General features: G+C 39.1%; 3 protein-coding genes across 7 annotated transcripts; all 3 read left to right on the forward strand.

Moving 5' to 3' along the window:
* Positions 1-1151: 1151 nt before the first annotated feature.
* Positions 1152-8356, forward strand: tlx1 (T cell leukemia homeobox 1). Its single transcript, XM_030156506.1, is given in 4 exon segments — positions 1152-1602; positions 3451-3509; positions 3511-3689; positions 7708-8356. Coding segments are annotated over 4 exon segments (900 nt in total). The 3' UTR covers positions 7919-8356.
* A 2656-nt stretch (positions 8357-11012) lies between these two features.
* sdhaf4 (succinate dehydrogenase complex assembly factor 4) lies at positions 11013-13006 on the forward strand. Of its 2 annotated transcripts, none has more exons than XM_030156515.1 (3): positions 11013-11170; positions 11349-11462; positions 12024-13006. In XM_030156515.1, the coding sequence occupies exons 1-3, from the start codon at positions 11095-11097 to the stop codon at positions 12131-12133; spliced, it is 300 nt and encodes a 99-aa protein (XP_030012375.1). In that variant the 5' UTR covers positions 11013-11094; the 3' UTR covers positions 12134-13006. The 2 variants fall into 2 exon arrangements, with proteins under 2 accessions (XP_030012375.1, XP_030012376.1); XM_030156516.1 differs by having other exon boundaries at positions 11016-11175; positions 11354-11462.
* A 439-nt stretch (positions 13007-13445) lies between these two features.
* cep68 (centrosomal protein 68) lies at positions 13446-24612 on the forward strand. 4 transcript variants are annotated; one of them, XM_030156485.1, is made up of 11 exons: positions 13446-13617; positions 14018-14217; positions 15522-15795; positions 16529-17324; positions 17412-17521; positions 18275-18412; positions 19783-19837; positions 19960-20129; positions 20782-20904; positions 23307-23403; positions 24291-24612. In XM_030156485.1, the coding sequence occupies exons 3-11, from the start codon at positions 15535-15537 to the stop codon at positions 24470-24472; spliced, it is 1932 nt and encodes a 643-aa protein (XP_030012345.1). In that variant the 5' UTR covers positions 13446-13617; positions 14018-14217; positions 15522-15534; the 3' UTR covers positions 24473-24612. The 4 variants fall into 4 exon arrangements, with proteins under 4 accessions (XP_030012345.1, XP_030012343.1, XP_030012344.1 ...); XM_030156483.1 differs by lacking the exon at positions 14018-14217; XM_030156484.1 differs by lacking the exon at positions 14018-14217 and having other exon boundaries at positions 13446-13610.
* The last annotated feature ends 230 nt before the right edge of the window (positions 24613-24842 follow it).

Here is a 24842-nt window from a genome sequence, read left to right on the forward strand (position 1 = left end):
AGTGTGTCAGATCTGAATATATCGATTAACTATATTCCACATCCCTAAAATTCTGTTACTTTCCAATTGATGGCGATTCTGATGTATCGAGGATGAGGATGAGGTTGAGGAAAAGCGCTCCATTCTAATAGGAAAAAAATCTCGAACGCGCAGTTAGTGGCTGATTAAGTAAAATTGAGAGGATGCTATTTCATCTTTTTTGTCATTATCCCACATGTTTTCCAAGAAAGTTTGTAGGATTTTTTTTAAATACATTGTATGACGAATGTATGAGTCACATCGAATTTAGCCAATTTTACAAATTCTAAGACGAAATAAATTCATAGAAACATCAAGAAGCAGAAAGCCAACTCTCATCCCAGTCCTTCAATTACTTACAATCCAAAAGAAGGAAAGAAAAAAGATTGCATAAACATGTAATATGGTACACGATTCATTGAGGGTTTTCCCCAAAACTGTAGCCTACTCCTCTCTTTCTATTCTTTTTCAGGACCAGTACAATAGCTTTTAGTGATTCTATTAAAACAGAACGGCTGTAATTCTAATCAAACTAAGGGCGTGTTAGTTTATTTTTACAGCGCACAGTTAGTATAAAAAATGGGAAATTACCAAATTAAACAGAACATCACCAGAAATTGATCGCCAATAAAAGTTAGAGAAGCAAAAGATGCACAATCAGTTCTGGAACTGTTTCCATCCTCAGAAAGATAATGTAATTAAATATAGTAATTACACATTCAGCTATTTGAACGAATAAAATAAGTAATTTGTAGCAAACGTGTCCGTGTGGTAAATTTTTTTATTCATTTTCCTTTAATAACTAACAGCTAAAAATGTCTAAATTTCGACATTGGAGTAAAATAGTGATAAAATGCAGCTGTGTGCTGAAGTGTGAGCCTTTAGCCAATTGAGTTTCCACGACAAAAATTTGTGTCTGTGTCTCGCGCTGTCTATTTGCCAGTGTGATTGATGTCCTCGTGCAGGCACAGAGACGGTGCTGGCGTGGGGGGCGGTGTGGCTCAGTAAACACACGCACATAAGCGAGCTCGCACTCGCAAGATAACATCCGGAGCTCGAGCCGGAGAGACCTAAACGGAAGAGGCCCAGGAGCGGCGCGTGGAAACCTGCGCTCCTTGAGCCTCGCGGAGGCCATGGACCACATAGGAATCCTGGGCACGCATCTGCAGGGACACACGCACGTGGAGCCGATCAGCTTCGGGATCGATCAGATTCTTAGTAACGTGGAGCAGAGCTGCATGATGGGCGCAAGGATGCACGAGCCCGACTATGGACACCCAACCTATGGTAACGGCACGAACGGTTCGGTGAACGGTGGGGGTTTCACGTGCGGAAATGCGGTGTATAACGGCACCGCCAACACATGCGGGGTCTCATCTCTTGGCGGGGCTTACATCAATATGGGTGTTAATATGAACGGGACTAACATGAACTCTGCTGGGGTCATCCGGGTCCCCGCGCACCGGCCCCTGAGTGGCGGTAACCCCTCCGGTCCATCGGTAAGTGGGACCTTTAATAACCTGACCGCACTGACGTTCCCGTGGATGGAGAGCAACAGACGGTACACCAAAGACCGGTTCACAGGTAGGACAGATGAATAGAATAGAATAGAATAGAATAGAATAGAATAGAATAGAATAGAATAGAATAGAATAGAAAATTCAAACAAAAACTAAAACTTCAACGATTCAGCATTTTAATCATCAGCTAAGTATCAATGTCATTTCAGCCGAAGATAAGCAAGACTATTTCATTTTAATATGTTCTCTCAGAATGTGTGATTTTTTATAAGGGAGCTGTCATGTTAAGATGTGTAAAAACACGTATGGTTTTTCGATCTTTTCAGTTGTCGTGGGCCCGTGTATTTTCTCATTTCCTCAGTTCGCACAATGTTAAAAGCCTATTCTTTAACCCATAACGACCTAAACATCCACCGTTGACCAAAACTATCTACTGATCTAAAATATTTAATACCTGTTGATCCACTAATCCTATCAATACATGTAAATAATTGGTGTAGAATGCAGTTTGTCATCTTTTCATGGTCATCAGATATGACCCATTTGGACGTTCAGAGGCCCTGTAGTGAATGTGGAAACACCGTCATCTTCTACAACATTGATTCACCAATAAAACCCATGGAGTTGGATCAATGACAGTGGATGGAGACATTTAGTTTAGCCTTTATATCCTTCATGAACTTCCACATGATCACTGAATTTAATATAGAAAAATATATTGCAACAAATGGAGATATATCACTTTAGAAATTTAACGTTAAAAAAAAAAAACTTCATTTGGAAATCGACACAACAGTAATTCTGGGTCTTTAAGGGTTAATGGCTTTGTTTGACTCTTTTCTGTGTGTTACATAAATACCTGTGTCTGTTGCAGTATTTCACTGCTGCTCCACTTTCCTTTTCTCTCAGCCTGCTCTTTACATGACGTCGCTAAATCTCTTTTTTTTTGCATCCATTTCGTTTTATAGCCTATTGGAAATAATCGTTGGACTTAGATGAAAAAGTAGTGAAGAGTCAACATCTGGTACGTGATTTGTAAAGTCATTAGGGTTTGTCATGTGTGCAAACGGCAAATATCTTCGCTCTACTAATATCTAAATAAGCAATATTTAAAATAATAATCTCGCTATTCTCAATGACAAACAGAAATTACAGTCTAGATAAAGGATATACAAAGGTATTATCGGCCTATAAATCAATCCAGTTTTAATTATATAACGCCAAATCATAACAAAATTATTTCATGACACTTTACATATAGAGCTGGTCGAAACCAGACTCTCTATTCCCTCTCAACTCTCATTTAAGTTGAAGCTCGACAGAGAACAACAAAAAGGCGGTCCAGTGATTATTTCCATTTCACTTCCAACGACTCAAACGATAATCATAAATAAAAAAAGAAATAAGACTGAACAAATTATGTGCAAACTAATGTTCTTGCCCTACTGTAAATAATTAGTGTCTGTCAATAAAAATAAAGCATTACCTTGAGTAAAAAACACAAATCAAAAAAACGGCACTTTTTTCAAATTTAGCCCTATCTATTATTGAAGAAAATGAAGATCAAAATTGCAAATACTGCAAAATATAGCCTACATGAAATTCAAAAATACAACAGTGTGTTACCAGGTTTTGTAATGGATAAATAGGCCTTGCAGAATCTGACTAAATGGTTTGTTCCAGTGCAGGGGTGTAGGTAAAGGACAACAGACAACAACACATTCAATATTTTGTCTAAATACAGATTCATAAAATGACGCATGCGTGACATTGTGCAGCTGCAGGTGTTCTATAAATCCTCTTCTGCTGCATATATTCAGTCTCTTTGTCCTGCATATCCTGCTTTGACCTGTTCTTTCCTGTTCTTTTCTGTCCTGTCCTGTCCTGTCTTGTTCTGTTCCATTCGGCCCAGTGTCTCTCTCACCCCTCACTGTGACGCGTCGTGTAGGTCACCCCTACCAGAACAGGACTCCCCCCCAAAAAGAAGAAGCCGCGGACATCCTTCACCCGGCTGCAGATCTGTGAGCTGGAGAAACGTTTCCACCGGCAGAAGTACCTGGCGTCGGCGGAGAGGGCCGCGTTGGCCAAAGCCCTGAAGATGACCGACGCTCAGGTCAAAACCTGGTTCCAGAACAGACGAACCAAATGGAGGTGAGAGCCACTGTGGACATGCACTGTCCCTCTGTTCAGCCCTGCGTGACAGAAGACAGTCTGGGCCATGGGTCGGAAACCTTTACTGTCTAAAGAAACATGTTAGGACAGAAACAAACAAACAAACGCTGGAGCCAAAAGGTATCCTCTTATGTTTTACCTCAAAGTGGTGACTGTTTAAGAAATTCTGCAGGATTAGTTGTTAAGGCACACGCGGAGAAAAAAATAAAAGTTTCTCTGCATTTACAGAACTGCAAACAAATCACAGAACTACACTGAAGAAAACAGTAACATTTGTCATTATTGTGTTGTGCAGAAAAAACTGACCTCTATGTTAAAGGGGTTTTTTTGCAATAGAATGCGGGGGGAGGGGTTAGACAAGTATTATCATCAATATAAGTAAAAGAAATATACATAATAAGTGTATGTATGTATGTATGTATACACACGCACACACACACGTATACATATATATATATATATATATATATATATATATATATATATATATATATATATATATATATATATATATATATATATATATATATATATGTGTGTGTGTATAGTGTGTGTGTGTGTGTGTTTTTTTTTATTAGGGGGGAATTAAACAATCTTAATCAGTGGCGTGCACAGACATTTAGAGGGACAGGTCCTCAGCCAACGAAAAAGGGCACCCGTCTCCCGACAATCCTGATCTGCAGCGTTTTCATAAATATTGGTCCGCAATAACTTGCCGTCACTGCTTATTCAGTATTGCACATATGTAAGCATTCTACAAAACAATGTACTGCTACTACAATGGCCTTACACTTTTCACACCAAACGACTAGAAAAAAAACAAAAAACATTCTACTTGTAAAGTACAATGAGCACAAGCCTTAAGAGTCCAGGAGCAAAAAAAAATGACTAGAGGAGGATTATGAACCACCAAACCGTGTAAAAATCTACAAAGCCAAAACCGAGTCACATAACCATGACAATCACTAATTTACTGAACAACCTCTATCAACCTGAACAAACCAATATCATAGAACCAATCTAGGACTGCATACCTGACACAACTATGCATAAGGTCTAAGTATTTTCTGTGTGGAGCAACCTCCTTGGTGCCATTTCTTGAAAGATTTTGATTACTTTAGAGATGCTGCCATTAGTGGAAAAAACACCGGATATTAGTCACTATCAGCAAATTTTGTGTATCCCTTGTTCTCACAGGACAGCAATGCTCCAAAAATATGAACATCCCAGTATATGATGCCTTACTCTGGATTAAAGTGTACCTGTACTGGTCAAGCTTATGACATTAATTGTGCATTGTGTATTACTTAAAGGCAAAAGAGGCGCAAATTCAGTAAAAAAAAATTGCTATAAATGCACCACACTGGACCTTTTTATTATGTGAATTACATGCGTGAGCAGAACCTATGGGGAGCAGCCATTGCTTGGCCGTAAGTGACGTACCTGTTGTTGATTCCAGGTGATGAGTACAAGTACATAAACAGTAGTCGGTGAGCGGATTAAGTGGAAAGCACGTACTCGCACTTGTTGTTTGTGCTGCCGTAAGCTTTGCACTCCAACATTGCCTCTGTTCAGCCTGATTATTATATATTTGTGACTCTGGAAATATACCGGGTACACACAACTTTTCACGCAAATAAGTAGCAGAGGATTTTCGTCGATTTGCTGGTTCGCCCCTCCATCTCTCCTCACATTATCAAATGTACTGAATCAGCATCACCGGGCCGTGGGCCGTGACCTCTCCGCTTGCGACAGCTAATCACCCGACACACGCTAGTTTTGGGCTACTGGCTACACGAACCAGCCAAACTTGTGGGGAACGGGACAAAGATTTACTTAAACAGTCAAAGGCACTGCTATTCTTGCCAGTTGGTCTCTTGCAAAAAGTCGAGGCCATTCGATGTGTGATCAGCAACAGCAGAGCTCCGACCGCACTGAGCAGGAGAGAGAGGCAGTGAGAGGAGGAGGACTGGGGGAAGGACAGGAGGCACTGGGAATCATCTAGATTTAACTTAATATTAAAATATGATTATAATGTCATGTCGATGCAGACTCCATTGTCTTTTTTGAATGAGGGAAAAAAATAAATAATTTAAAAAAAAAAAAAAAAAAAAAACATCGCCAGAAGGGCACTGAGGCCAGAGGGGCAGGTCTTCAGGGACACCTCAGGTCTATCTGTGCACGTCCCTGATCTTAATAGTAGTCTCTACTACTTCTAGGCTGTTCCTTGATTCATTTCGGTGTAATCTAAATTTTTACAAGTGCTTATGGTTGCGACAATATTAGCAAAATGTGTTTGGAATATCTAAATCTATATCTATATATATATATATATGTGTGTGTGTGTGTGTGTGTGTGTGTGTGTGTGTGTGTGTGTGTGTGTGTGTGTGTGTGTGTGTGTGTGTGTATAGATAGATATAGATATAGATATAGATATAGATATAGATATAGATAGATATATGTATGAGCTACCTGAAAAGGGTCCAAGGGCCAAATAGGGCCCGAGAGCCACAGGTTATCCGCCCTTGGCCTAACCATTGAATTTAGAGATTAGATTTATTGTGCTGCCTTTTTCCATATCACACTGTGAACATTAGCAGTTTGAGCTCCCAATGACCAAACACAAGTAGTGGTTTTTGAAAATCTATCACTGATTTACCAAAGATGGAACAGGTAATATTGCGCACATCAAAAACAGAGTCAATATGGAATATATCCTCTGCAGAACCGCAGGAAGAGACACCATGAATAACAACAGCTACAAGTGTTTTGATGAAAATATAGGTGTCCGTGTAAAGTGAAGAGTCAGATTTGAAATAAAGTAAATGTGTCCAAGGCTTTCAGGTTTCTTTCCACCAAAACTCAAGCGACTTTTACATGATTGTTAAAATGCTATTTTCAGTATTAGGCACATTATCACAAAATTCATGGAGGCTTCTTCTAAAGTTAAAAGATGGTTGTGTTTATAGTTGTATTTTTACATCGGCAGGAAAGTAACTGAACTGATAAAGTGATACAGAGCAAACTATTTTGATCATCATGTTGAGAAATAGGCTATTGGCTATGTATTTTTATTATCTGTATTTTATATGTTATCCGGATTTGGAACAAGAAATTAACATGTAGATCTTTTAATTTCATATGAAGTCGAGAAAGGTGTTAATTCCGTTACTGGGGTTGATGTTTTTTGCTCTTAATAAAATAATAATGAGAAGGTGGACACTCAGTTTAAAGTAAAGTATAACCAACAAAAACTATTTACATTCATTTTGTAATTAATATTCATTTTCGCAGTTAAGTATGAAATTCAGTGAACAGTAGAATGTCAAAAATTGTTTTGAAAAAATGTACTTTAATATGCTTATTTAGGTTTATTTAATTCATTGTCTCCCAACAGACTATAGACCTATACGTAGCCTAAGTGAGCATTAACCGAAACCACAGTATTCAGTTACTTTTAACAAGTCCTGTGAGTTCATTCAACGAAATGACGTTATCATGTTGTTTCTTGCAGAGGATACTTTGAATAAACCGATTGTTTTCCACGATTATTTATTTATTTATTTATTTATTTATTTTAGGTTTGGGAACTATATATGAGTATCATAACAGATAGAAATGTGCAATCTGTTCGATTGTGTAAACATAATATGTTTTTATTGATGGTATTTTTGTTGCCATTGTTTTTCGGGAATATTTTTATGAATTGTGGTGCAAGTTAAATGTGTGTATACGTGTATATTTGTTTAAATGTTCAAATGAAAAAAAGGCCTATTATACAAAAAACAACAGTTATGAGAAAGTTACACAAATGTGATGTGGTGCGTTTTTTCCTCAATCTCTCATTTCTCGTAATTTCATGAACTTAAAAGTTCTGTCCATTCCGTTAAAGCAGGAGTGGGATTTAAACACTTCCCTGTCACAGTAACCGTTCTTACGCTGATGCAGACACCGGGATCCTCCGGAAACATTAACCTCTCCGGGGTTTTTGGTGCAGGAGGCAGACGGCGGAGGAGCGCGAGGCGGAGCGGCAGCAGGCGAACCGGATCCTGATGCAGCTGCAGCAGGAGGCCTTCCAGAAGACCATCAACCAGCCGGTGACCCCAGACCCACTGTGCCTCCAAAACAGCTCTCTGTTCGCCCTGCAGAACCTCCAGCCGTGGACGGAAAACACCGCCAAGATAAGCAGCGTCTCTGCCTGCGACTAGAGCCCAATGTCGGCCAGACCGGCCCGGTGCCGGTCGGCCTGGGTTCACGACAGTCACCTCCTCCGCGCTACAACTCCCATCTAATGGGGGTCACAGTCAGATCTGGATCTCCACAGATGTTGGATGGAATCCGTACTTGAGCCTCCGCAGACCCCAGCCTGACTGTGGAAATATTTGGGGGCGTTTTAGTGAAAACTGCGGACCATGAACGGACTAGGGCCAGACACTTTGTATTATAAGCTACCTATAAAGTGTTTCGTACACAGCATATTTTCATATTTTATGTGTAAACTATTAGTGTTCATCTTTGCCATGAGTGTCAGTATTTGTCTGCCATTGGCCTCATAGACTTTTTACGTCAATGCAAAAGAGAGCACTTGTTTCAGCACCTTTGTATAATCAATCACATCATTTACAGAATGAAAAAAAAATCTGTGATTATTTATACAATTTGCAACAAACCGGGGATATCTGTATTTAAACCATTTTATGGAAAAGTGATTAAAAAATGAGTCACTTAACGGTTTGTTAAATACCACCTTTCTTTGGCCTGTCGTATGTTTTGTGAAGACTTTACAGGAAAAAGAGGGAACGAACGTGTGTCAGTATCTGAGTTTATACCGACGGACTCCAAGGCTGCTCAGATAAACGGATGGAGACGACTATTAATTCATCCATTAATGCAGCTGTTCAGTGCAACAACACACCACCATTTAGAACAATCATGGGAAATGAGTGATCATAACTGCATTATAGTCAGGTACTAACATTATTACCACCAGTTCCAGTACAGTATTAGGCTAGTTTATTTGTGTGTGCGTGCCTGTGTGTGTGTGTGTGTGTGTGTGTGTGTGTGTGTGTATATATATATGTATATGTATATATATATATATATAATTAACTGTTATTAACCACATTATTTTGGGAAAACTGAGTTGAATTTCAATATCCATAACCAGGTCAGATTACTGCCAGACCAGTTGAATCAAGAAATAACTTAAATAGCACTAGTCTGACTAAGTGAAGCAGGATAAAAGGTCCCAAAAAGCAACACATCATGTTGTGATCTAGAGAAGTTCAAGAACAGATGAGAAACAAAGCCACTGACATCTCTTCTAAAGTCTCTATAAGGCTTTGGAACCAGGGTGAGAACCAGATCACCCAAATGACCCAAGAATACATCAGCAACTCATCTGAGGTGAACAAAAGAACCCAGGACAACATTTAAAGACTTACAGGCCTCACTTGGCTCAGTAAAGGCCGGTGTCTAAGTTTGAACAATAAAAAAGAGACAGAAGGCCGAAGATGGCGGTCTAGGGCTGCTTTGCTGCTTCAGGACCTGGATAACTTACCGTAATTTGATGGAATCATGAATTTTGCTCTCCACAAGGAAATCCTGAAGGAGAATGTCTGGCCATCAGTTCATTACTTGAGTTCTGCATCAGGATTGTGATCCCAAACACACCAGCAAGTCTACGTCTGAATGGCTTTAAATAAAAAAAAATAAAAAAATAAAAAAAATTTTAAAAAAGAAGAAGAAGAAGAAGAAGGTTTTGGGGTGGCCTGGTCAAAATCCAGACTTAAATCTGATTGAGATGCTGTGGCCTAACCATAAACAGGCTGTTCATGCTCAAAAACCCTCCAATGTGGCTGAATTAAAACAATTCTGTGAAGAAGAGTGGGACAAAATCCCCCACAGCAATGTATCAGACTCTGTGCCATTTATCATAAATGCTTGACTGCAGTTGTTGCTGTTAACAGTGCCACTAGCAGTTACTAGTTTTAAGGGGCAATTATTTGCTCACGTCATTTTTGTTTGATTTTGCAATTTGTTTAAGGATCTAAAAGATTTAAGTCTGACAAATATGCAAAAATTTAAGAGATCAGGAAGGGGTATACACACAGATTTGGTCCCCACATTTATGACTCCATGGCTATGGTTTTGGGTCAAGACTTTGTTGGGGGGGGGGGGGGGGGCGCTGTGGAATGTGTGTGTGTGATATGACATTCTCCAGGTCTGCTCTCTTACTGCTAAGGAGTATTTGATCATTCATTCACCGAACATCAGCACTGATCTGCTGAAGTGGAGTTCCACTAGAACCTCCTGGAATTCCTTTCAAATGCACTTTTTTGCTCTCAGGGGAAGAAAAAATTGGCCACTAAGCTGATAAAGGTAAAGCAAGTTAAGAAAAATACATCTCCCTGCACAGGTTAGACTCAGCAGATGCATAAAGCATGTGCGTCTAGATTCATAATTAACAAGCTGAGTTTCCATTTCAATATCCATTTGTACAGTTCATGTTCCTATTTCAACATGGGCAGTTATTTCCATCTTAATTCCTGGAACTTACAAAACATTTTTTCAAAGATACTTCTTTTATTGTAGTTTCATCTGAATAAGAAACAAGCATGGCACCATGCAATTTTCATTAAAATCTCCTACTGATAAGGATGAAACAGACTGATAAGAGGTTCTACAAAATGGCCACAAATATGACGACACTTGTTGCAAGACTTACATCATACATACATGCATACTTATAATAATATTATAATATATTTAGGAAAAAATGTTTTCTCTTATCTATTTGTTGTTTCTGGATAACAATGCTTTATGCATAAAGCCAGGTCCATAACCGAATGTGCCCTCCACATCTATACCACAACCGCCATACAAAACACTTCAAATTAAATCAAATAAATAATAATGGCAATAATTTGTGCACTTCTAAATAAACTTACTTTTCTAAACAAATTGTATGGTGTTATATGAAAATTTTCAGAACAGATGCAATAAAAGATATGTGTAATTAAGCTATTTTGCTGACAGAAACCAAAGTTTGAAGCCATTTTTCAAGGAATGCATCAAATGATCTGTAATTTAGCCCAGTGTTTTATCTGTTATTTTGCCTAATTTAGCAAGGGAAACGAGAAGTAAAAGTTACATAAAAAGAAATCTTTGAAAAGTACTTGGTGTTAAACTGACGTCGCTGGTGAAACAGATCATAGTAAAACAATGATAGTGTTTTAAATATGATATCTGTCTCCCCCTGCTGGGAGAAATACGGAGCTTGCTGCTCTGTCGCCATATGATGACGTAAGTATGCACGACATGTTATTTAAGTGTCAAATTGTAGCACAAAAAAACTGCTGCTCTATGAGTGTCAGGGACAGACATGTCTCTGCTGCGGTTTAATGCTTCACTGAACAAATATGTGTCAAAGAGCGTTTCTGTGGACTTCATTTTTAAAGGTTTGTGTCTTTACTTAAATAATGTCATATGTAAACCTTGTATTTCTGTTGTAGGATATTGACCTTGAGGTCCATCACCATTTTGTGTAGCGAATGCAAGCCCCAGTTTTCCGTGTCAGTCTGGTGTATTTTGTGGAGTTTCCCAGTTATTCTGATGTATTTTGTGTATTTTGTGCAGGCTTTTCAAGGGCAGCTAGCGGAGCCGGTAAGGACCGGGAGCCTCTGAAGAAGCCTAAAACCCCACAGGGTCGACTTGACAACACAGAAGAGAAGAGTGGAGACGTTCTTGAAAGTGAGAACAATTCCATTTATATTATATGAACAGTTAAATGACCCATTACGCTCACTTTATGAACGTAGTTACGTCCGTTTCAAATGTTATCAAGTGTCACTCCCTTTATACATTAAGAATCATGTTTATTGTCAAGTAAGTAAACAGAGTTCACATTACTAGGAATTTGCTTCAGTGATTTGGTGCATAGGTCAGGGTAGAGACTGCGATCTGGTAGGATCGGCGATTCTACCAGTAGAGACTCCGATCGTAGTCTCTACCAGTAGAAACTACGATCGGAGTCTCTACTGGTAGAATCGCCGATCCTACCAGATCGCAGTCTCTACCCTTACACATACATAGAACATGGAGTAGGTAAGAGGCATACAGTAAAACATGAAATAAATAAACAAGTCAGACAGAATAAACAAGTAAGATAAAGTTTCACAATATACAATATACAGTGTGGACAAAACCAATGGGTATGAATGAGACTAGTGCAATGTGTAACTAATGTTCATATAACACATGCAGAAATAAATTGACATTTTCTTTCATTTTCCTCATCGACTTGTCCATCAGAGTTCCCTGACGATGTGAATCCTGTAACAAAGGAAAAAGGGGGGCCCCGGGGCCCGGAGCCTACCCGCTATGGAGACTGGGAAAGAAAAGGCCGCTGTGTCGACTTCTAGCCATGTACTATATTGAAAATCATAAGTTTTACATTTGAAGATATGCAGTCAGTGGATAATTGCTGAGTACGTTCACGTCTTAGATCAGAAGTGAAGAATGAGGATAAGGCACAGCCTGTTTTTTCAGGAGATCATTTTCTTCACATAAAAATACTTGGATGTATTCTGTCAAAGTAATGTAGCAAGTATATTGTAAGTGGGTCCTGACTGGTTGCAGGCACAGCGTTATCATTTAAGACTGGACTGTAAAACTACATTCCTGACACCATGTCAGAATTACTTAATACTCTGTATTTTGTTGGTCGAATCACCTATATTCAACATGTTTTGCTCTTTGGTGATGTTCTAATAAGGGTGTGGTTCTAAGTGCTGGTCATGGAAGTTCACTATGTTTTGTCACCATCTATGAATGTTCAATAAAAACAATGGCAGTTCTATTTTTCATTCAGTATATGTTTTGAGAACATTTTTTAGATACATATATAATCATGTGATTGCAGATTGCAGTTCTCTGGGTTATTAATATAAAAGTTAATGCATTGCTTCTTACTACTTTACTATTAAATTATTCTATTTACAGACATGTTAAATAATCAATTTGTGTAAATCACCACCTTATGAACATAAATCATTTCTATATTCAAGTGAAATGGGTTTTATCAGATGAGAAATTATAACACATTTAAATTAATTTACAATATGAACAAGAATAAGTTCTTTTTACATAATGTGTAGCCAAAAAGGATGAAGGTGCGACATTGACATTACATTTGAATATTTTATTACCTCCTTAATGGCTAATGAGTCATTGGTTGACTTGTGTTTATACAAATAAGTATTCCGTAAATGTCGGTCATTCTGAATATATTTATGGCAGTGAATAAGTTGTTAGTACGTCGGGACTGATGTTGCACTGGATACTGGGAGAAAAACGGGAAGTGGACCTCCGTTTGTTTTTCCACCTTTGTCCGCTAGATGACAGTAAAAGCTTCAGTCTCTGGGATGCTTCCTTCACGCCATCGGAAATCTTAACTCGTGATCTTCTCTCCCCTGTGATACAGCCTTTTCTTTCGTTCGTTTAATATAGTAACACGTTATGAACACCCAGGTTTTTACTGAGAAATAAAAAATCTTGATGCCACTCCTTTCTCATTTGCAAGCTCTACAAACTTTCACGCAAAAAATACTGTCATGTCTCTTCAAAAGAAAGACAAAAAGACATTTGCTGTAGTAGTTATTTCAGATAAATACCTGCGTGTCTGCGTCCTTCGTTTTTTTAGTTTTTTTTTAAATTTATTTCTATCGTGCCAAACACATCTGGCCGAGTCTTCGCCATAAACGACACCTTAGCCCTCAAACCGGAGAAACCCGTCGTTGCAGAGGAGACCGTGAAGGCAGCACAGACAGAGGAAGGCGGTCCTGTAATAAAGACAAGAAGCCTGTAACAAATGGACACTTTAAACTGATCTACGGAGCTGTAAGTGGTAAGTTCCTGTTATTTGTGTGCTGTAACTCAACCCTGGTCGTGTTAAACACGATTTGATCATTGGTTGATCGGACGTAAGGAATACATTTTTGTGGTGGGTGGTGGAAAAGTCTCTGATACTTAGGGAGCGACGTTGGAAACCTTGCTGTGTTAACAGGCCTATTGACAAATAACATGAACGGGGTTAAATATTGTGGCCACTATACATACTATATTCCAATACATGAGTAGCACAGTAATAGCAACTCATAGTTGTATTAACGAGTTAAATGTGTGATGAACATCTGTTTTACGGTGTTGGACAGTGTCGCTGTTGTTCTAACCTCAAGCCTTGTAGTGATGTTAGTTTTCAATGTATTGTTTTAAAGCGTCTAAACACTTGCTATATTAACTTGTAGAATGAACTAATGAGTGGAGTGGGTTGGCACGTGAACTACAGAACAGGATGTAAGAGAACACCGGGGTTTAATGGAGCCTCCATGGCCGGCGCTGGAGGCTGCATCCGGGGTTTGTGTGGCTCACCTGTGTTCGGTGTCACTGCTTGTTGCTGTGGTTACCTAAACAATCTCACGTCCTCTTCGTCTGACACACATTGGAAGTAAGAAGAAGTACAGTCGTTAATATTTAATGATATTTACAACATAAACAACAAATTTGTATAAGTTGGATCCAAATGTGATGAAGACTACAGTGCACATACTGTTTGAGGATATCATTACCCCGCCCCCCGAAGGGGAGGCAAGGGGTATTGTTTTTGGTTCAGTTTGGTGCTTTGTTTGTTAACACTCTAGCAGCAAAACCATTGGTTGAATTCATACCAAACTGGCTTTATAGATTGCTTGCGACCCAGAATAGATCTGATTACATTTTGGGAAAAGTAGGTCAAAGTTCACATTTTTTATGAATTTTTTAAAATATTTTTTTCTCTCATTTATGGGCAATGGGCAACATTAAAAATGTCTATAAAAACATCAATTTTGTTTCAATTTACTTCAAACTTGCCACATATATAGAGGTAATTGATATGCTGACATCTGCACACACATGGACATATGATGACATCAGCTGGATCGATGCCAAAATAAGCTACTATACGTGCGAGGGGCGGGGTTTGTTGTGCCTGGCACCACTTGTTTACAAATACTTTTACTTTTATACTTTTTGTGGTTGCTGTTTCAGCTGGTTCTGGAATAAAGGACAAGTTGTTTGTCATTTTCAGACATGTCTGTTTCACATTTTTATGATTTTTTTCATCTAATCAAATAATGAACCAGTTGGTTTACTGCTCTCATTTGAGTTAGCCATTAAGTGTTATACAAGAAATCATATATGGACAAATCAAGGAAGTATTTTTGATGGAAATGTTTCACTATAAAATATTATATCCTTTGACCCACATTTTTAAAATCTTTGTTAAAAATTGATGAAATCATGAATGATGTAAATGTAATAAAGGACAAGTTGTTTGTCATTTTCAGACCTGTCTTTTTCCCATTTTTACTCTTTTTTTTTTTTTCACCTATTCAAATAATTGTCAATACAAATCGATTACAAAAATAACCTATACCTCCAGCTCCATTTTTAGCTGCTTTCTGGCTGTGAAATAAGCTCTTGCCCCCACTTTCGGTCAGCATCTGTAAATCTGTACTTGCTCTGTTGTGGAAAGCCATAAACATGCATTTATCAGAATTATTTACACTTGGCTTGACTTTGTGAAACTCTCTTACCCTGGCTGAGACTAGAGGAAACATGTGAAATGTGGTTTACACAGTTTGGACTAGACTTGATTGTGGTTTTCTGAATGCTGCTTTAGTGAAACAGGCCGTAGTTCGGTCAGTACCCAAATGTACAGAAATGCATCTAATTCCCTGGACAATTGACTAAACTCATCTCTTCCTTTAGCTGACACTGTCCAATGGAAGCTAAAGGATGTGACCTGCGATGGACGATGCATCACTCAGAGCTTAAACATAAAGGAAGAGTGTCAGGTCCGTCTATAAAAGACGGTGAGACAGACCAAGCAGGAGATGGGGGAGGACCTCATAGAAGTGTTACTGTGGCTCCCACATCCAGGTATATGACGGATCGACACTATGTACCAAGAAAGCCTCTGTGCTCACTCATACAACACACGTCCATTTTAAAGAAGACACATCCACCAACGCGACCTGAGCAGGTGAGGGGAACTAATCAATAAGAAGTGGGTAATGTATGTTTTTCTTCAGAATGAATTAACCTCCTAAGACCCAGCTGTGGCTTTTTTGTCCACGTTTGTGGACAAGAGTTTCACAACTTTATACAAAAAAAAAAGAAAAGAAAACTGTCCACCACAAAGGACATTCCATAAAAAATTTAAAAACTGCATCTGAAAAAACTGTTGCATCATGATGTTTCTAATAAAGGCACTTATTTAATAAAAAACAAAATAAGCTTGTACTTTGTGGACATTTCCTGGGTCTTAGGAGGTTCATTCTCATCAGGATTGAATTAATTCCAATAATATAATTCTAATAATTTGTTTCTATTTCCCTTTTTTCAATCATCTTCATAATTTTGAGCTTATTAGGGGAGTAAATCTGTCCAGCATTAGTTTTTGCAGCCCGCACAAACAGCTTTTATATATTATCATTAGTATGATTTATTTTAACTGTGAAGTTCATTTTTATGCTGCTGCTGCTGCTGCAAAAAGGAAATTGCTAAAGTAAAGGTACTAAAGCAGGTTCACTTGGCTGTTCCACAAAACATGATAAAGCATGATTTTCCCGTTAACCTGCCTGAATTTTAAAATGGTGTATAAGTAACCACAATGATTTAACCTGCACCAGACCTAAGACCTGGCTTAGTTAATCCTGGTGTCTCATCTGTTTGGTCACAGTTTTACACTTAATTTTGTGGTATTTTAAATGTAGGACACCCAGCCAAGTGTTATCAGAGCTGAGGCCCAGCAGCCAGTCAACATGACAAGCCTCAGAGAGGTGCTGACCTCAGAGGGCATCTCCCATCCCCTCAGTGGTATCTCACCTCCTCCTCCATTTAAAGAGGACCCAGTCTCACTGTGGCGTAACTCCAGCTTCGGATCACCTCTTCTTGGCACCAGATCCCATCAGCAGAGCCTCTCTTGCTCGATTCTGGAAGTTCAGAGACTAAACCCTCCTCTCAGGCCTCAGCTGACATCCACCGTCCTACATCCAACATACAGCCCCCGCTCAGGTTACTGCAGACCAGGCCAGGCTGACCTCAGGCTGGGTGGGAACAAGGTCAGAGGTGGAGGAGGAACCAATTCGAAAGGAAATACTTTGTCACCCTACCAGGCAAATTACTGGACCTGTGCCATCCCTAAAGATTTACCTCCATCATCACAGCACCACTCTAGAAGCTGGGACCCAAACAGGGAATACCAGGCCCTGCTGGACTACACCTACCCTTTAAGACCAGGGACCAGCACCAAGCCACCAGGAAACATTTCCCTCCAATCAGACCGAAACCTGCAGGACTCAGGGATCGAACTGGATCAGCTTTGTAGCTCCACCAGCTTGTCAGAGCTGAACTTTCCCCTTAGTGGTACAGGGCAGACAAGAGAAAGGAGTGGTTTTTGTATAGACCAAAAGTCGGCATACATCATGGGGGGCCGATCCTCTGGTACTCCACTGTCCCTAACAGAGCCAGGGATATCGCTGGACAGTTGTGACTCTGGTAAGGATGGAGGTAACAAGGGTAATTCTGCTTATTTAATGGTGGGTGGTCATCATCACGAACACCATGCACCATCTTCATCCTCCTCCTCTGCTTTAGTTTGCAGCAGTGCTTTTCTGCCCCGGACAAGGTGTGTGGGTGCGGAGGTGGATGAAGAGTTCAGAGCCCTCCCGGAGCAGCTGAAGGAGATGCAGCTCTTGTCCAGACAGGTACTTGAAACTCTCACTGACTATCAGTCTATCAGTCACTGAGCCCATTTACATGCATGCTAATACTCCAATCATTATCTGATTTCTGCAGTTATCAGATTATTATTGATCATGTAAACAGTATAATTTGATATGATTTATTAGATAACAGCGGTAATCTGATTATGAGAAATCAGATTAACACACCTGGATTTCTCCCCAATACTCTGATATCTTCTTGCATGTATACAGGTTAATCTGATTTATTTCATTCTTTTACATCTGCAATGTGTAAACACAATTAAAATCGTAGAAAACAGAAGTTAAGCAGTCAAATGTGAGCGGAAGACAATAACAGGAAGTGTGAGTCTACCATCACTATGTACCTACATACGCCGAAAGCAATCCAATAATGGACTGGAACATCTACACCAGCGTTTTCAATTATTGCAGTTCCTCAGTGCATGTAAACACATCAGATCTGATTATTACAATTATCTGATTACTGGGCATATAATCAGGCTCAGTGACTCAAACTTTTTTGCTTTTCCCCAATCTTGCCTCTTGCATGTTTAATTCTACTTGTTAAATAAATGATTCCAACATACGATCTGTCCATCAGAGTGAAATTTTATTCATATAGCCTGAAATCACAAGGTCTGAAGGATTTACAATCTGCACAATAAGAGCCAAACCATTCACAATAAAAGATCATATAAAATAATTTACAGATGCATGCTACAAATGCTTTGGGATAAACTTCTGTCTGTGCAGGTGAAAGAGATGACTGCTCAGCTGAACTGGCGAGTCGGTACCAGCTGGGAGTCTCTAGAACCAGGAACTGTCTCCGTCCAATCTCCCATCAGCCCTGCAGACAAACAGGAGGCTGAAGACAGTGATCATCAGACAGAGGTGGCAAAAGTATACACTTTGTATATTCCAGCAGATACACTGGAACATACGTTTACAGCAAAATCCATTAATATTTGGACAGTGACACAGATTTTCAAATGCTCTTTCTGTACACCATCACAAATGAAACAATCAATACGTAATTGAAGTGTGGAGTAAAGTAGAGGTATGCAGAGACAACATTACAAAATGTATGTCACTGTTCATTTACTTATGGATCTAACTGTATAACTACTCTTTAACATTGTTTGCTGCAGTACATGGGCTCAAGTCCAGGCTATGAAATGCACCAAACATTTAAAAGTAGGTTTTTAGAGGACATTTCAAGTGGCTGTGTGCAAAGACTGAAAATAATTTGAGTCCAGTGTACAAATAAATATTTAATTATCTTTAACTAGGTGTTTTTCTTTTTTCCGTTTTTTTATACCTGTGCCAGCCCCAGAGGGTGGGGATATAAAAAGGGCGGGAGTATCATCTCCATACCGTCCGAGATGTTTTGTTCAACCGTTTTCTCGAAGGCTATCCACCTGATTCTTTTCAAATTTCACAAATATGTTCTTTAGCACTAGGAGAGGTGCAGCGCACACTTGATGAATTTCCCTGTTGGCTTTTTTTTTTTTTTTTTTTTTTTCAAATTTTGGAAAAGTTTTTAAAAAAGATGGAATGTTAAGACTCAAAATTGATCCCTAGGTAGGCGGGGTATCAGTGAGCAGGAGGGGCAAAGGGTTGTGCAACCGGGCGGGGGTGTTAGTAAGCATTGCTTGCTTTTTCACTTGATTTTACTGTTTTCTCTTGTACTATCTTTTCAGTCATTTTCACACACCCAGCCCTTTGGCAAAAAACACAAGGTTTTAAAGTTAAACATGGTTAAATTCTCCCAAAAAGTACATTCAGAAACATCCAACTGAGGATAATTGAAATTACAGAGTTACACAACCATTTAGCATTGCAGTTGACAACTCTAATCAGTAATGCTGGAGAAAGCAAGACAACACCCACAGACCTGTCAAAATGAGACAGAGGAGTTTAAAACTATAACACAGTACAGAGAAACCCTAGTTATGTACCATCTTGCCATAGGTTTTTCTCGTTACATTTTTTTGTACTTCTCATTTGATTATATTTACTTCTTTTCTTTCATTTTGTTCCATCTTTTATGTAGCTTTTGACTCATCATATTCGACTACATCAAGGGATCATCTTTGTTGAGGGAGTACAGTGATGGAAAAAAGTACAGATATTTGAGTTAAAATTTAGGGGGGAAAAAGGAAAGACAGAAAAATAAATCTTCAGGCAAATCACACATACCTGAAACATCCACTGAAGGGAAAAAGTATTTGTACTTAGTTATTTTGTACCTCTGTCATCAGGACACAGATGAAGGTAAAGAGGAACCTGCTCCGGCTCTTCAGCTCATTAGTGAAGGTAGATTTTCTTTATTGAAATTACAAAAATACTAAAGGATTTCCTAAACATTTAATGTGCTTTGGTGTGAGTGTCACCTGCTCAGGTGTGGTTCAGAAGGTTCATCTCATAACCGTCTACAGCTGAAACCTGTACAAAGCCTCTCAGAGAAGGACTGAGTGAGGCCAGTCTTCAGGAGGTGGAGGCTCTGATGGAGCAGCTGTGTGGCCCCCAGAGGTGCTCAGGGGACCCGGAGGATCAGGATGACCAGGAGGACCGGGACCACAGCGATTCACTAATGCAACACATCCAGGTGGGGCTGTTGTATTTCAGTCACTAACGCAGTGGTTCCCAACCTTTTTTGGCTTGTGACCCCATTTTTACATCTCAAATTTCTGGCGACCCCAAACATTAAAAATAGAGACATTTTTTTGCTAAAATTAATTTGTTTTGGATCATGTAATAGTTTGCTATACTATGTTGCAAATAAACATTAATTTTAGATGACATTTAGGCTATTTAATGTATATTATTATGGACGGAGGCAGAAAAGCCAGGTGTAGATTACTGCACAAAGTGAGAATTTTATTTTCCTTGGTCAGGATATGTACAGTCAGTCCAGCTTGGATTTACAAGGCTGACAATTAATACTGAACAAACAATAACTCAAACTATGAATTATGAAAAAGCTGCAGCATCTTAAACTGACCACAATGAACATTTGAAAGACAAACAGTACCACAGTGCTGCAGTTTCAGCTTCAGAGTTTGTCATATCTTTTATGTATTGTGATTGTCTCTCAACTCACCATATATTTTTTATTAGTAATTTTTTTTTTTATCAATTACTAGAAATTTCAGGCAACCCCATTTGAATTCCAGGCAACCCCACATGGGGTCCTGACCCCAAGGTTGAAAAACACGGCTCTAACATAAGATATTGTATGTACATTGTACATGTTTCAGATCTTTTGTTCACATCTGGAGCAGCTCATCCATTGGCTCCACATAGTGTCAAAGAAGATGGACATGCTGGCCCCTCCCACTGTGGACATAGATAGTGTGAAGTCATCACTGGCTCAGTATCAGGTGAGGAATGAACTGGAGTCGCTGTGCACCTCCCTCCTCTGGCTCTATGAACCTCCTCCATGCATTAGTACCAGATTTGAGCCGTTTAATATGTTAAATTAATTTTATTAATCAAGGATTTGCTTTATGAAAAGAAATGCTCACTTTTTTGTGCAATTCTTTCCTTTCTTACTTAACAAAAATTCAAAATGCATTAGTTTTGTTTCTTGTAATATATTATGTGTGAATGTGTTTCTCCAGTTGTATATGGCACATTTTACCAAAGAAACAGTATATATGAATCAAGTTTTGTACTCAGCTGAGAAGCCAGAAAACCATTTATTAAAATTGAAATTATCCATAAGATTGGAAAAAATGATTTGATAGTTTTGTAGGGTTGCAACTGGTGACTATTTCAATAGTTGGCAAGTCATCGACTACTGTAATGACTTGTCAGCTATTCTGATTATGAACTGCAGAAAAAAAAAACAATGGCTCACATTTATATTTATTGTAATGTTCAGTGGTGGTTGGAGGGGCCATTTGGCGCAAATTGGCAACCATGCTTCTGTCAGTCTGCCCCAGGGCAGCTGTGGCTACAAAGGTAGTTTACCACCAGAGTGTGAATGTGAGAGCGAGTGAATAATGGATCAATAATGTAAAGCACTTTGGGTACCTTGAAAAGCGCTATAGAAATTGAATCCATTATTACCTCCGCCAAGGAGGTTATGTTTTTGCTGGCGTTGGTTTGTTTGTCTGTTTGTCTGTCTGTGTGCAAGATAACTCAAAAAGTTATGGACAGATTTGGATGAACATTTCAGGAAATGTTGATACTGGCACAAGGAACAAATGATTAAATTTTGGTGGTGATCAGGGAGGGGGAGCAACTGATCTGCCTTGGCGGAGGTCTGCGCTCTCCGAGTGCTTTTCTAGTTATTATTATTATTATTATTATTATTATTATTATTAACAATAAAATACATTGCCTTTCCTTTAACAAGAAAATTTGGTGTACAACAATTAGAATGCATAACAAAGTTTGTTAAACAAATATTCACTTCAATATTCAACAAATATCACAAACAGCAGTAAAACACTTTTCTCCCCAAAACAAAGTGCATTTTATCCGTAACAATTCCAGTGCCTAACAAAGTTTGTTAAATAACTGAATACTCAAGAGTTGAAATCAGCAATAAAATAAATATTTACCTCCGCCAAGGAGGTTATGTTTTTGCCAGGGTTTGTTTGTTTGTTTGTCTGTCCGTTAGTGTGCAACATAACTCAAAAAGTTATGGACAGATTTGGATGAAATTTTCAGGGTTTGTTGGAAATGGGATAAGGAAGAAATTATTAAATTTTGGTGGTGATCGGGGGTGGGGGGGCCCACGGGGGGGGGGGGGGGGGCATTTCCAACAAACCCTGAAAATTTCAGCAAAATCTGTCCATAACTTTTTGAGTTATGTTGCACACTAACAGACAGACAAACAGACAGACAGACAAACAAACCCTGGCAAAAACAGAACCTCCTTGGCGTGGGGGGGGCCCATAGGAGGGGCCACTGATCAGCCTTGGCGGAGGTCTGCGCTCTCCGAGTGCTTCTCGTTTTCATTAAATTGCATTACATCACTAACAACCTGTCGTCAAATAAATTACTTAGTGTTTGCAAACGAGTCAGCTAGTGGTTTCAGCCCTAATATTTTGGCCGTTTCACTCTACTATACAATATTTCTGCATTCAGGACACAAGCCCTATTAACATGTACTATTAATTCAGGTTTTTCCTTGGTCTGATTACAAGAGCACAGAGATACTGTTGGGGGACAGGGTGATCTGGGCCCCATGTACCTTTCAGCCCTAACATTATGGCTACTGACAGGTAAAGTGGTAATAATGTTAATTGTTTTATCACAATGTCATTTGTCAGTGGTGGGATATATTAGAAATGAACTTTTAGTCCTTGAAGTGAATGTGCCAGAAGCACCAAACTGGGCAGCATAAGGACTGACTGGACCAGGGACAAGTGTTACAGTTGACAGCTGGGTCAGAGGATGTCAACAACTGTAGGTTTTCTTGGGTGTTCCAGGTCTGCAGTGGTTAGGACCTACCAAAACTGGTCTATGATCTCAATGCAGTTGAGTATTTGTAGGAACATAACTTTAATCAAAGTGTGCTGGGTTCTGATGTTAGTGAGAGTTGGGGTCTCCATGGACTGGACTTGTTTTTCACAGGGGTGACAAAATCTTTTTACTTTACACCTTTTCATCACATATTAAATGGTTTTACTTGAACTTTCCTCTGTCACCATGTTTTTTTTTCCTATCAGTTTATAAACATAGTGAGTCAATTCTGAAAAAAACCTACAATAGTTTTAAATGGCATAAAACTATTTCCAAAAGGTGTGTTGACCGTATAATGTGATGTCAGAGTTTTCAGAGAGAAGTGAGCAGCTGCCATCCCCTTACCTCCAGCGTGGTTCACACCGGGCAGCTTCTCCTCAGCTGCCTCAACACCACCTCTCCAAGTGAGTCTCAATCTTTAAAACTGTCAAAACCAGTGTTGTATAAAGTAGTCTAAAGTCACACTTGAGGGTACAGGTACCCTACCAAAAAATTACTTTGGTAGAAGTTCAAGTCACCAACTGAATTGCTACCAAGTTAAAGTCTTTAAGTATCTAGTATTTACTTTATTACTGATATTTGAGTATATCAAGTAATCTACAATTAAATGTACACATGTAATGAAAGTAAAAGCACAAGTAAATGTTAAAAACAACCAAAGGCAGTCAGAATTTTAAATATTACACTACTGCTCACATCAACAGATTGTCAGCATGTTGAGTGTGGCCTGTCGGTTGCACTTGCGCATTATGCAATGGGCTCTATGCACAGCCCCACTACTTCCTGAAGTTCAGGTGGCTCCTTTATTTCCTCTCTTTCATTATTGGACACACTGATTAATCCAGGTGTGCCTAATTAATCAGTAGTCACAACTAGAAGTAGCAGACACACCTGGATTAATCAGTGAGTCCAGTAATGAAAGACAGGAAACAAAGGCGCCACCTGAAGTTCAGGAAGTAGTGGGGCTGTGCATAGAGTCCATTAGGCCCAATGACAAATCAGCTTCCTGGCTATGTTGCAGTCACCAGTAATCTGAGTAGTGAAAACATCAAATTTCCTTTAATTTATTTTGTATAATGAGTAATAATACTGTGTATTAAAAATGTATCAGAGTGAAGTATGCAATTGAGTTAGGAAATGTAGTGAAGTAAAAGTAAACAGAATAAAAATTACTCCCAAAACATGTTTGAGTACAGTAGTGAAGTACTTTGTTACTATACAACATTGCTCAAAACCCAACATTGTTGTTCCTGTAGTTTTTTCTAACTCTGTTTTTGTGTTTTCTGTGCAGTTTTAAGAGACACCTTGCTCTTGATTGAGAGGCAGTCCAGAGCGTTGGAGGGCCACACGGAACACTTTTTCTCCTCCATCTTATCTGCAATGGACAGCCTGACTCGTCCTAGTCAGTCTAGTCCAGTCCTGCAGATGGATGAGGACGGGGGCCACTGGGGGATCAAAGACTCCTCTACATAAACACTCTGCAGAACCTTATTTAAAGGGGTCATATTTTGCTAAACCCGTTTTTATTAGTCTTTGGTTCATTTATTTGTGTGTTTGGATCCTAATAGTTCAAAAGTTTGAATTTGAACCCTCCAGGTGCTGCAAAGCTATCTTTATATTCATTTTGGCAAAAATCTAGTGGACTTCTACAACCCGTTTTAATTCTTGCTGAATTTGTTATGTTTTATAACTAGTTATGTCATGACATTTGCACATGTAAGGTCAAGACTTCCGATGAACATTCCTCCGAATACACCATAATTGTTTGTCAGCAGCAGCGGTTGTAGGCCATACTGAAAATATGTCCAAACTTTAAGCCGATTGCCTAAAATGTTGAGCTGCT

The sequence above is a fragment of the Sphaeramia orbicularis genome, chromosome 15 (assembly GCF_902148855.1).
Source record: "Sphaeramia orbicularis chromosome 15, fSphaOr1.1, whole genome shotgun sequence".
Taxonomy (NCBI): domain Eukaryota; kingdom Metazoa; phylum Chordata; class Actinopteri; order Kurtiformes; family Apogonidae; genus Sphaeramia; species Sphaeramia orbicularis.